At 38.5% G+C, this 12,661-nt stretch overlaps 2 protein-coding genes across 3 annotated transcripts in view; both read left to right on the forward strand.

Moving 5' to 3' along the window:
• The window catches only part of Fam160a1 (family with sequence similarity 160 member A1), a 337,430-nt gene that overhangs the window by 100,107 nt on the left and 224,662 nt on the right, over positions 1-12,661 (forward strand). The gene's annotated exons all lie outside the window — the stretch shown is intronic.
• LOC103751028 (metalloreductase STEAP1-like) overlaps positions 11,826-12,661 on the forward strand; it is an 87,402-nt gene continuing 86,566 nt past the window's right edge. The window contains exon 1 of the mRNA XM_008854336.2: positions 11,826-11,856. Coding sequence (XP_008852558.1) covers positions 11,826-11,856 — 31 coding nt within the window. The remainder of the gene's footprint in view (positions 11,857-12,661) is intronic.

A 12,661-nucleotide genomic window follows, 5' to 3' on the forward strand; every position in this document is an offset into this window, starting at 1 on the left:
CTTCCCCCCTTTCTTCCTCCTCCCCATCTCCTCCTCTTCTTCCCCCCTTCCCCTTTCAGTTCTTCTTTCTGTTACAGTGAGATTGAACCCAGGACCTTATTCATGCTAGGTAAGCCCTCTCCCACAGAACCACTTCCAGTGTGTGTGTGCAATGTATAATGATCAGATCAGGGGAATCCATTTATCTGTCACCTTAGACATCATCATGTCTTTTGGTTGAGAACATTAAAAAGCCTCACAGATGTTTTGAAATATTCGATGAATTGTTTGTCAGCTATAGTTATCCTACTGTGTTACATATCATTAGAAAGTCTTCTTCCTATCCAGCTGCACCCCTGTGCCCACATGTTATCCTTTCTACCCCACTCCCTGCCCCTGCTTCTTAGACTGGTAACTAATAGTCTATTCTTTACTTCCTTGAGGTCACCTTTTATTTTTGATTTCTATCTACTTTACATAAAATTGACAGTCTCATGTTTTATAGATATTAAAAACTCTAAATAATCACTTTTATTAATGTTATTTTTTCTGGGAGTTTTCACTCATTGATTTACTTATATACCTTCTCAAAGTCTTGTGGGAATGTGCCCCAGGCCCTAGGGGTGGAAATGTAAATTGATAGGGCACTGGGAGAAGATTTGGCAATAGGTATCTGGAGACATAGAGTCTGTAATTGCTTTTATTCTTTTTCTAAATTTCATCATGAAAAAGCCAGAAATCCAAACAAAATAGTAGGCATTAAGTCATACATTAAAGAGTGTTTCCAGTGGTGAAGAATTAGTGTAAGCTAGGAGTTTCTAATAAGAGAAGATTATATAAATATGGAGTATTCATGTAGGAGAACTGGAAACTATGAAAACTGGACTTTTGGGGGGTAAGGGTGAGAATTCAATGACTTAGAACAGGATACTGTACTCAGGATACAGTATTGAGAGAGGCAAGAATCAAGATTGAATGTATACACACACATATATTATGTTCCTAATTTAAAAAAAATTGACACAATTACTATAATGCTAAAAAAAAGACTGCCAAGAAATATTGAAACCTTAAAAACTGTTTATATATTGTGGTGCTATGGCTGATTTTTATTATCATATGCTTTCTATACTTTTTCTGTTGTGACTACATATTGTTTTGTAATTTTAAAATGAATTCAGTTAAAAGTAAGGATTTGTTTACTATTTTAATGATCAATTGCTATTTTGTGTTTAATGTGAAAGCTGATTTAATTTTTTTTTTTGAGACACAGTCTTATTTTGTAGACCAGACTAGTGTGGGATTCATTATGTAGCTCAGACTGTTCTCAAACTTGCAATGATTTTTCTACCTCACCTCCCTAGTGCTTGGGATTATAGTTATGAGCCACCTTATTTTAAGGAGTGTAACTGTTATTGTGCCACCCAGGCTGGTCTTCAACTCCTGGGCTCAAATGCTCTTTCTGCCCGAGCCTTCTGAGTAGCTGGGACCATGAACATGAGACATTCTGAGTAGCTGGGATCATAGACATGAGCTGTTGTACCTTGCAAAGTTGAAATTTTGATGTTGTTGCTTTAATCAAAGAATTATAAATACATGGCAGATAAAGTCTATATGGCTTGTGATTTATATATTAGACATATTTTCCTGCATTCATTTAGAAAGATTTTCTCTATTTTTCCCTAGTTATTTAGACCTTACCTAATGGAATCTAGTAACCTGAAATTTTAAAAAAGTTAATTTTTTTTTTGCTAAGGCATATACTGATGTTATTGAAAACAAATACACCATGAAGTTTAAGTTCCACTGAGTAGCCATGTCGTGGTACACCCTTACCACATTTCACATATCGTTTCTAGGATAATCCTATTGAAATATGAGTATATTTTTGCTTTAGTGGCAAATCTGAGGCACTGTGGTATGTGTGAGTTTCATTCAAGACCCTTACAGGAGACAGAGTGTTCCAGTGACCTATATTTCATGCAGACTGTGTAGCCAGGAATAGATATAGTTTGGAGATATGTTACAGAATGTTAGAATAGGAGGGAGAATATGAACATGCTAAATATAACCCATAGTACTGTCAGTTAACACACAAACCAAATCCTAAATCAGTAATATTTATCTTGGAATTTGTGATTTATGGACAAGAATAGAAGGTTTAGGGTATATCCAGGGGGATGGGCACGTTCATAGGAACACTTTATAGCAGTTTCACACAGGCTGTTTACGATGAACATGCCTTTCTGTTGTGACAAGGTGCTGTAAATGCAGTGAGGTCCTGACTTTCATTCTGTTAGTCCTCAGGTGAGAAAATAGTCTTCATAGAAAGTTATTGGAACTCTAATCATAGGTTTTAATAAATCTACATTTTGTTAAATATAATATGTACCTGCTATCTTCATCTATTTGAAAAGCAGCACTTAGTCAAGAGTTCCCTGAATTTTTCCCAAGGGACCAAATCTAACCAGCCACTTATTTTATTTTTAAATGGCTAGGAAAAATTAGGGACAGAAAGTGTATGCTGCAAAAACTAAGAGATCTTTTCACAGGCTCTTTACGGAGAAAGTTTGTAAACGCCTGTCTTCATCCAAGGGAGATTTGGCCTCTAGAGGGTGTTGGCAGTGTCCTGAAACATTTTTTATTTGTGTGTAGTGTGTGTGTATGTGTGTGTGCACATGCGCATGTGTGTGTATATGTGCGTGTGTGTGTGTGTGTGTGTGTGTGTGTGTGTGTGCTAGTGTCTGTCAGTGGAGAGAGGCCAGAGATGCAGATAAACGTTGTACAATAAACAGAATGGCCCCCACAACAAAGAATTATTTGTTGTAAAATGTTGACCAGAGACTCTCTCCTTGATTGAACTTTAAACTCCTTTGAGCCCTTGTCTTGACTTGGCTTTGGTGGCTGCCCTCCTCTTGGCTTTAGCCCAGCTGAGTTTTAGCTAGAACCTTGCTGAATCAATTTAGTGAAATTCCTTCTCCCCCTTGGTATTTGATCAAATTTCCCATTTTCTGCTCTTGATATCTGATCACTCTGACCTGCCTTCAACAAGAATCCTGTTAGGTTATTTCATCAAGAATCTCCCCCCCTTTCATTGATGGACTGGCTGTGGTTTGTGCCTGTAATCTTAGTATTCTGGTGGCTGAGGCAGGAGAATCCCGGTTTGAAGTTAACTTGTCACAGAACAGAACAGAACAGAACAGAACAGAACAGAACAGAAGAGATCTTCATTGGTAGAGAAGAGGCAAGAGAAAGCAAAGACAAAGGAAAAACTTTCAAGATGTGTCTTGACCTGCCCTTTTACTGTACACGAGTCTCAGACGCTCCTGTGAGCCTGCTTGCTTCCGAAGAACTGGAGCCCTGGTACCTATTCTGTCTGTATGGCTAGATATTGACTGGCATTTCCTTCTTGGCAGAGACGTGATCCTGTAGCTCGCCTGACTGATCTCAGTTATTTTCCTCTTCCTCAAACCAGATGTACTCAGTGCATGTCCAGCTGTTGGATCACTTCAGCTGGTGTTTCTGCCTCTGTGCTTTTCTTTTATGTCCTAATTCTGACTCCATAGAATAAGAATGGTTATTGAATGACCAGTGTCCTGTGCATACCACTTAGAATGTAACTCTGCATTCCCCTCCATTCTCCACAGAATTTAATTTTCTTATCATTTTCTTCTGGAGATCTTTTATTTTGATAGATTGGAAATCATTAGAACAGACCCTGCTACTGTTTACAGGCTTTCAAATATTTTCAGGTGACAGAGAGACTTTATGACCACTATGAGGCCATTATAGAAGCAGTTTTAATGACATAATTTCCAGGGTAGAAAATAGACTAGAGGACACGGAGAAATCAAAAAATTTATACGGAGAAAGGAGGGGGTCACACAGAGATTTTTAATTACTAGCAATGGAAACTTGAAGACCATTTAAAATTTTTTCTAGGCTCCCAAAAGACCATTTTAATGTGCCATCAACTAAATAAAATAACTATTGGTTAAGTAACTAGGAAGAGCCTACTAATTTACATTTGGTATTGAGTTAATAGCTATGGAAGATATCCTTTTTTCCCTTCTTGAATTGGATTAAGGTCAGTCATTTTCTTCAAGTAAGATCCTTCCATTTAAACAAAAATGAAATACTGTAAAATCAGGTTGAAGAGACTTTGAAGACAGTATGCTCCTGTTTAAATCCTGGCTCTTTTCTTTGTCATTTGGAACAAGTTATTTAACCTCTCTGCCTCAGTTTCCTCAACTGTAAAATGGGAACTAATGGTATTTCTATCCATGGGGCCATTGTGAGGAGTGTATTAGTTTATATGTTGAGTACTGTGACTCCTCTGAAACCTTGTCTATCATTTTTTATTTTATTGTTTATTGTAGTCTTGGAGTTAAGCACCTCATTTTGCTAATGAAATTTTCAAGGTACCGAAGGCAGTATGTTAGACATTTCCAGAAGGAAAAAAAATATATATGTATATATATATATATATATATGCCTAATTATGTGAAATATCTTTAGCCACAAAGATGAATGAAACTGTTTTAAGTGTTAACACTGTGTAGTTTTCAGTAGGTTACTCACTGTGGATACACCATTGTATGCTATGCTGAAAGCATTTTGAGTTCACAGATTGCCGTGGTGCTGAAAAGTGCTGCTGCCTCTGCCCGGCTCTCAGGGTGTGGGCTGAAGTGACGCCTACTTAAAGTCAAGTTCTCATTGTGCAAATACGGGTTTGCTGAAGAGCATAGGCATGCAGCTCCCTGTGGAGTTTAGTTTGGGCATGGTTAGCAGAATACACAGAATTTAAATTTCAGTGATCTCAGCAGTAGTAAAGACAGTATAGACATCCAAGTGAGAAGTGTATTAGTTTATATGTCGAGTTATTGTGTAAACTCTTTAATCATGGGAGTGGGATTTTTCCTTAATTTTGTTCACTAGACCTGAGTTTAGAAGATTAAGCATTTGTAATAATATACCTGTGCTATTTTGATTTAAGAACATGTCTAAATGAAAGGTGTGCTCCTAAAACACCAAAGGGAACTCCTAAAGCTTTAGCTTTATCTACAAAATAGTCTTATGTTTTGTGTGTGTCTTGTAATCTAGTGTACCTGTGTTAATATGAGTGTGCACATGTACAGAGGATATAATAATAAAATCAAATTGTGGAAATAGATTATCTCTCTTTTTTTGAAAGATTTATTTATTTTAGGGTATGAGTGTTTGCCTGCATGTGTGTGTATATAACACCTGTGTGTCTGTTGCCCATGGAGGCTACAAAAGGGTGTCAGATTCCCTGGAACTGGAGTTACAGGTGGTTGTGAGCTGCATGTGGATGCTGAAATTTGAACCTGGATCCTTTGCAAGAGTAGTAAGTACTCTTAACCACGGAGCCATCTCTAGGCCCAGATGTTTTTTTTTTTATTCAATAAAAATCAGGTCCTTTCTCTGAAAATGGTTTTTGAGCACCCACAAAAGTGTGAGCAGTGTTGTGCTAGCTGCTCTTTTGTTCTGTGTTTTGTTTTGGCAGGGATGGCCACATACATGCTGAGTAAGTCTTCTGCCACTGAGCTATACTACCAGCCTTTATCAGTTGATTTTTCTAAAGGGGGAAACATATGCTGCATTGATCCTTGATACTGCTATTTGTGTGGCTAGTTTTCTACACCAGCAGAAAAGTTTTGATTAATTACTGTTAACTGTGACATATCCCATGGGTAATGAAATTTTTTGGTGTATCTATTTTCCTTTTCTCGAACAAACTGGTAGAGCAGTCTGCCAGAACACTTCGTGGAAAATAAATATATCATCTGCAAAACTGTAGGAGCACGGTGCTAGCAGGAGATGTAGTGCCCTCCCACCATCAGCAGGGTCTGAGTTCTAAAACATTTCTTCTGGGAGTTGGAGTTAGGTTGTGCCTGTACACCCTGGAGGTGGTTGTTTGGCTTGGGGCTTCAGGCTCTCACCATTAACTCCAGGGCAGGTAGTGAAGCTGATTCAAGATTAAACCTTTGACTTTGATTTTGATGCTTCTTGGTCTTCTAGTTATGGGGAACATCATTGTTAAACTACTGCTTCTTAAATGGAGATTACAAAAGAGTTTGATGCATATTGAACATTTTTCTCAAGTGATTTAATACTACGCAGGTGGACAGTTGTTAATTATTATAAGTGAAGTAACTTAGGCAGTGCAGTCAAATGGCACAAGACAACGGAACCTCAGAACCAGCCTTTCCAAACCCAAATAAATTGCTTTTCCCTTTGCACTGTCGTTGTTTCTTCCGGCCTCTGCCTGCCTCTTCCTTTCTTCTCCCTCCTCCTTCTTCCTCTTCCTCCCCCTCCCCCTCTTTTTCTTTCACTTTCTTCTGTTTTTTTTTTCAGTCTAAGCTGCTCTCAAAGTGCAAGGCATCCTCCTGCCTCAGACTCCCAAGTTGCACCCACAGGGGTGTGCCACTGCAGTCAGCTTCATATGCTTTTGTATAAATCATTGGGTTCTGTTTTCTAATCAGTTTTTGAGGCTTTTTACATTCATGTTCATAAAAGATACAAGTATGTAGTTTTTCTGCCTGTTTGATAAGGTCATGCTGGCCTCACAGAAGACTGGAAGAGTTCTCTCAGCTATTTTCTAGGAGGGATTATAGAGAATTGGTATAACTTCTTCCTTCAGTGTCTGGTAGAATTCACCAATGAATCTATCTGGATGTGATACTTTTTACTAGTGATTGAATTTCTTTAACACATATAGGCAAACTAAGATCATCTTTTCTTCTCCTTTTGTTTTTTTGGTCTATTGAGACAGGGTCTCCTTGTATCCTTAGGTGGCCTAGAACTTGCTCTGTAGACCAGGCTGGCCTTTATCTCACAGAGAGCCACCTGCTTCTGCCTCCTGAGTGCTGGGATTATTAAAAGCATGTACCACCACAACCAGCTAACCTTTTCTTCTGTATGAGAGTTTTAGTAGAACTTCTTACAAGGACTTAGTTAATTTCATTCAGGTTATTAAATCTACATGCATAAAGCTATTCATAATATCCCTTTATTATTTTCCCAGTGTTTGAGGGATCAGCAGTGATGGCCCAACCTTCATTTCTGCTATTAAAATTTTATGTATTCTATCTTTTTGTCTTAGTTAACCTGATTGAACTAAGGGTTATCCATTTTATTGGTTTTTCCAAAAAAGCAGCCGCTGGCTTAGTTGACTTTCTCTGTTGAATTCTTGTTTTCAATTTCATTGATTTCTGCTGAAGTTTTAATAAATGTTGTTTTAATAAATGTGACGTTTAACCTGATCACATGCTTTTTTGTGCACCAACCCATTTTTCCAAAATACAATCAGAGATTTGTTCTTCCTGTTAAAAATTGTATACATTGGGCCTTTGGCGGTGAAAGAGATGGGAAGGAAAGAATGGAAACAAAAGCTGTTGAGCCATTTTTCCACTCTGGTTAACTGTGCTTCTTTACAAAATACATTTATGCCAACATTAAAACATCCATATAAAACTGGACCAGTGCTAAAATGATGAAAGTATGAATAAAATAGAGAGAACAGTTGCATCAGAGGCTTTTTCTGTTGAGGGATATTCACTTTCTGTGGTCTAAGAAAGGACATAGACAAAAATAATTTTCAATTAAGCTTTCTGATAAGTGCTGCAGTTTCTATTGTGGATGGAAAATTGAGCTGATGTTTTATAAAGAAAGCTAAAGAATCTATCAGAAACACCATAACCTAAATGGCAGGTTGTCCTTAGCATTGTGCAGAGGTAGGCTGCAGTTCTATCCGGAGATAGGTTGTTCCCTTTCTGTACACATTGGTAACATGACATTCATTTTTATTTTCCTATTACTTATATGTCATCCTACCTTCCCCTCCACCTCCCAAAGACTGAAGGACAATTAAACCTAGGCTATAAGCAAGGTGAAACTTTGAAGGTGAAAAGAGGGGACTACAATGAGGGAAAACCCACGGAAATGCTGTGTTAGGGGGTCTTTCTCTGTTATTGGATGTGGACAGTAACTTATATCTCAGCTTCAGAGGAGTGGAAGGTGAAGTGCCCATTGCTCTGAAAGTGGGGATCCTGAGGCCCCAGCCTGACCAAGCTTGGGGTAGCTTCAGCATCCACATGTTTGCAAGCCTTAGCAACCTAAGCTTAAGGACTCATTCAAAACTGATGCTACCAGTTGACTTCATTTACTTGTTTTCTGATTTCTCTCTTTTCCAGAAGAAAGTTCAAATACTTGAGAAGGAAATCATCAGACTGAATCCATTATTTCTAAATCAGGCCACCTACATCACAGTTGGCTGGCTGTCCTGTCCTGTGTCCGTCTTCCCCAGTAAGACCAGATGTTCAAGCCCTAAGAACAGGTCCAAGGCCTTGCAGCATGCTAGAGATGGGAGGAAAGGGGGTATGAAAGAACAGCTTTCTCCAGAGGCCTGGAGTGCCATCGTTTACTAGTTACACAGTGCCTTCGAAAAACATACCAGTCACCAAGAAACACTTTAGAGAAATTCTTGACAGCCCTCTGGCAATCAGAAAGACAGTGTTCTCTTAACAGTGGCCCCACAGCAGCTGCAGTAATGGTTTTTACCTCATTGCTCCTTGTAATGTCCCTGAGTTCAAGCCAAGCACATGCCAGAGTAAATTTAGTAGAAGTGATCCTATCAGGATATGAGGCAATGGGGTTGTACAAAGCTCTGATGCTTAGGGTTATTTGGAGATATTATTTAAGTGATAGAAAATTTAAATACAGGTAAAATGCAAGCAGTACTTTAAAATGGAAAGTGCAGTGACATTTAATGTATTTATAATGGTGTGTAACCATTCCCTCCCTAATTTCAAAATTTTTATCACTGTGTATGGACCCCCTGTACTCACTTAACGACCACTCACCATTCCTCTTCCCTGAGTCCTCTGGCAACTACAAGTCTGCTTTTTGTGTGTATGTGATTATGTTATGAATGTTTTACATAAAATATCCATTAAGTGACATTTTGTGTCTACTTCTTTCACTTAACTTCTTATTTTTGAAGTTCATTCAGTACTGTATTCCTTTTCATGGCTGAATACTATTCTATTGTATGTATACTTCACAATTTGTTTATCTATTGATGGACCTTTGGGCTGTTTTCACCTTTTGGTTATTATGAATTATGCTGCTGTGTACATTTATAAACAACTATATATTTACATACCTGTATATAAGTACAATGACTATGTTATTTGTAACTAGATTATATAGTAATTCCATTAGTTTATTAAGGAACCAATAAACTTTCCATAGCTCTACCATTTTATATTCCCACTAATAATGTGTGATGGTTTCCATTTTTCAATATTTTCACTAGCAGTTGTTATATGCTTGTATTTTAAATTGTTGTTATTTTATTATGGGCTTTCTGGTAGGTGTGAAGTGGTATTTGTGGTTACCATTTGTGTTTTGTTGTTAACCAGACATTGGTGTTGATCTTTTTTTTTCATATGTTCATTGATTACTTGCATGGCTACTTTGGAGAGGATTCTATTGAGGCCCTTTGCCTATTTTTCAGTTGGGTTGCTTTTTATTGCTGAATTTTAAGAATCCTTTATATATTCTGGACACTAAGCCAGTTCTTAAGATGAAAATTACAAAGCATATAAAGAAATAATAACATATGGCCCACTCAGAGGAAAAGAGGAAATTGACAGAAACAAAAGAAACAATCAGTTGGAATTAATAATGGTTAAAAACTTTAGTCCATCAAGAGCATGTAAAGGTAATGTGTAGAATGGGAGAGAATATTTACAAATCATATGTCTGCCAAGACAGAAGTTTCCTTAGCTGACTTTTATTTTACTCAGCTTCATGATTAATGCAGCCCTCTGTGCTCTCTGCAAGGATCGCTGACCACAGGCTTTGGGGACGCAGGCAGCACAGGTGGCACACAGGTGAGCCTTCCTCAGTTTTCTCTAGTACCGCTTCATGCTCCCCAGCAGGCAGCTGGGCGAGTGTCTGTCCAAGCCTTACTTCATCTTGTAAGTAAATAATGTGGCTAAATATTATATAAACCAATCAAATACAAGAGAAAAAAGATGTTTCTCAGAAAACAAAGTTTAATGTGCTAGAAAATTTCATGAGAACAAGTCAACAAAAATTGCTTTCAAATTGTGTTTGAATGACACAACTACAGGCCACTGTGAAAAGAATCTATAGATTCTCTTCAAGGATTCTGTGTTCTGTTGCCTAGCAAGTGTTGCTAGGGTCTCTATTAACCTACATATAAGTTACTAATCTGTTAAAGGTACCCAAACTGTTAAAAATGAAAAGATATATATATATATATATATTTTGGTCTTTTTGAGACAGAGTCCCCCTGTAGCCCCAGCTGGCCTAGAACTCACTACGTAGACCAGGTTGATCTTGAACTCACAGAGATCCACCTGCCTCTGCCTCCCGAGTGCTGGGATTAAAGGCGTGTGCCACCACGCCTGTCTGAAGAGATGTTTTATGTTAAAAAAAAAAGATGCTAATACCAATCAGCAGATTCTTAACCACAAGCAACTCCTACAGAAGATTAGCAATTGCATGTATGGTCATATGTTGAAATGGAAATAGTCTTTACATAATTTGTATGATGCCATTGAAGATCCAACTTTTTTTTTTTTAATTCATGATTAACTGTCCACTGTGATCATTCTGGGTAAAGAGACTTTTTGCCACATCTATTACTCCAAAGCCTGAGCACCTCACCCCTAAGTCATTAATTTAACGGGCTTTATCTCTTGCAATGGATATTTCTATGCTAGATTTTAGAACTAGCTGACTTCATTGTCATCAGTAAACATGCTCTTTCCCTCTGTCTTTAGTGTATTTTTCTTAGGCTGGTCCCTGCTCTAAATTGCAAAGTGGCTATAGTCGGTCTAGGAGTCGAACACGTTCTAGTCATCCTTTGGTCTCCTTTATAGGAACAGGGATGCTTGCTCCAAGAGCCCCCTTAGCAGACTACCCACATGGTTCATTGTCTAGAAATAGGTCACCTACACCCTTAACCTGTACCTAGCAAGGGCCCACCAGACTTTCACCCTGAAGATAGAGTCAGCCCTGAGTCATGTGATGTAGGATCCATTCCTCAATGAAACCAAATACCACTAACAAGGAATCCAACAGCAAACTGGCTGTTGGAATGACAACCTATACTTATCTGATGACAAAAATCCTTCATGTACTGCAGTCTCTGTTAACTAAGAACTGAGCAGCAGAGGAATTAAGGATATTTTTATGAGTATTTGCAGTTTGTCCATACAATAGCATTGTTCAGGAATATATTCATTGCTTCACAGTGAATAACCTCAGTGAGGGGCAGGTTGCCTTGCCCCTCTGAAAAATTGTATGAAGTCTTGCAATCACACCTGAATAGATGACCACCTACTTCAGCATGAAGGGGTCAGTGGTAATCTGGAGTAGCTGATGATTGTGGTGAGCCAGAGACTTTTACTCTAATCACCACTTAGTAATAGCAGTCCCTTTTCTTTGGGGACTCCTTTCCCATTTCATGTGGTTTTGGAGGGAATAAAATTGTGCTCACCCGTAACCTCCCATTTCCTGACTCTCATTCCTAGTGATGAGAATAGGCATGTGATTTAAACCCAGCTGGCCAGGACCCCTAGCTTCTAGGCTGCAGCAGTGTGTTCAAGGAAGGCATGGGATGCAGTTAGACAGCCAAGAGCTTGCCTGGGACTTTTGTGAGATAATGGGTGAGACATTTATGTTTTTGGAATGAAAGTGCAGGACAAATGATAGCTTGTTTCCTGGGTCATGGAGGGGGTGGGGGTGTTTGTGGAATAGTAGTCAGGGAAGCCTGTAGGCAAGGAGACATGGGTAAACAGATGGTAGGGTGCATGATGGGTGAGAACAAATGAGTTTCCTGACACTACAGTCCAGATTCCAATTTTCTTTTGTTCTATGAGTCACCTCAAATGTCTTCCCAGCTAGATGAGCTAAAATATAAAATGCTTCCTATTTTGCTTATGTGAGTTTGAGTTTGGTTACTGTTGAGTTGAGTTGAGTTTGTAGCTTCCGACATCCTGATTAATCCAGAATGTATCTGAGGATAGATTTGTGATTTCCTTTAGAATATTCAGGTTAATACTTAACTTGCTTCATGAATGATTGGGGCCCCCAGTGGTCCAATCTGAACGGCACACTCATGTTAAGTCTAACCCGGGGTCTTTCCAAAGCTGGTATTAATGATTGCCTATCATGGCCATAGGAGAAATAATCTCAGACAGGGAATGGTTGTTTGTTCCCAATAAATGCTTTAGGATAAGTGAGTTACCATGATTTTTTTCTGAGAGACCTTATGCCACTAGAGTGTGGGAAGATATATGCTGAAAAAATATTGGAGGAGACTTAACAGACTAAGTGCAATAGTTTTAAAAATAGTTGAACTTGAGTTGCTGTTGCTGAGGCTGACTTGGTATCGCTAGCTGCCTCTTTGGGATACTCATCCCATGATGAGTGTGGTTCACGTTTCCCTTTAGAGTCTTTATAGCAAGGACTCACACACTCAGGGGACCTTCCTGTTCTATGCTCAAAGCAAAGTTGAATAGAATACTAATTAATAAGGATGAAGAATAGGAACAGAATTGGCTTTGGCCAATCTGAGGCCCTCTGTGTTCTAAAGTCTCGTGAGGTCTTTTGAACTTATTAT

This window comes from Nannospalax galili, unplaced genomic scaffold (genome assembly GCF_000622305.1).
Source record: "Nannospalax galili isolate Female #2095 unplaced genomic scaffold, S.galili_v1.0 scaffold305, whole genome shotgun sequence".
NCBI lineage: Eukaryota > Metazoa > Chordata > Mammalia > Rodentia > Spalacidae > Nannospalax > Nannospalax galili.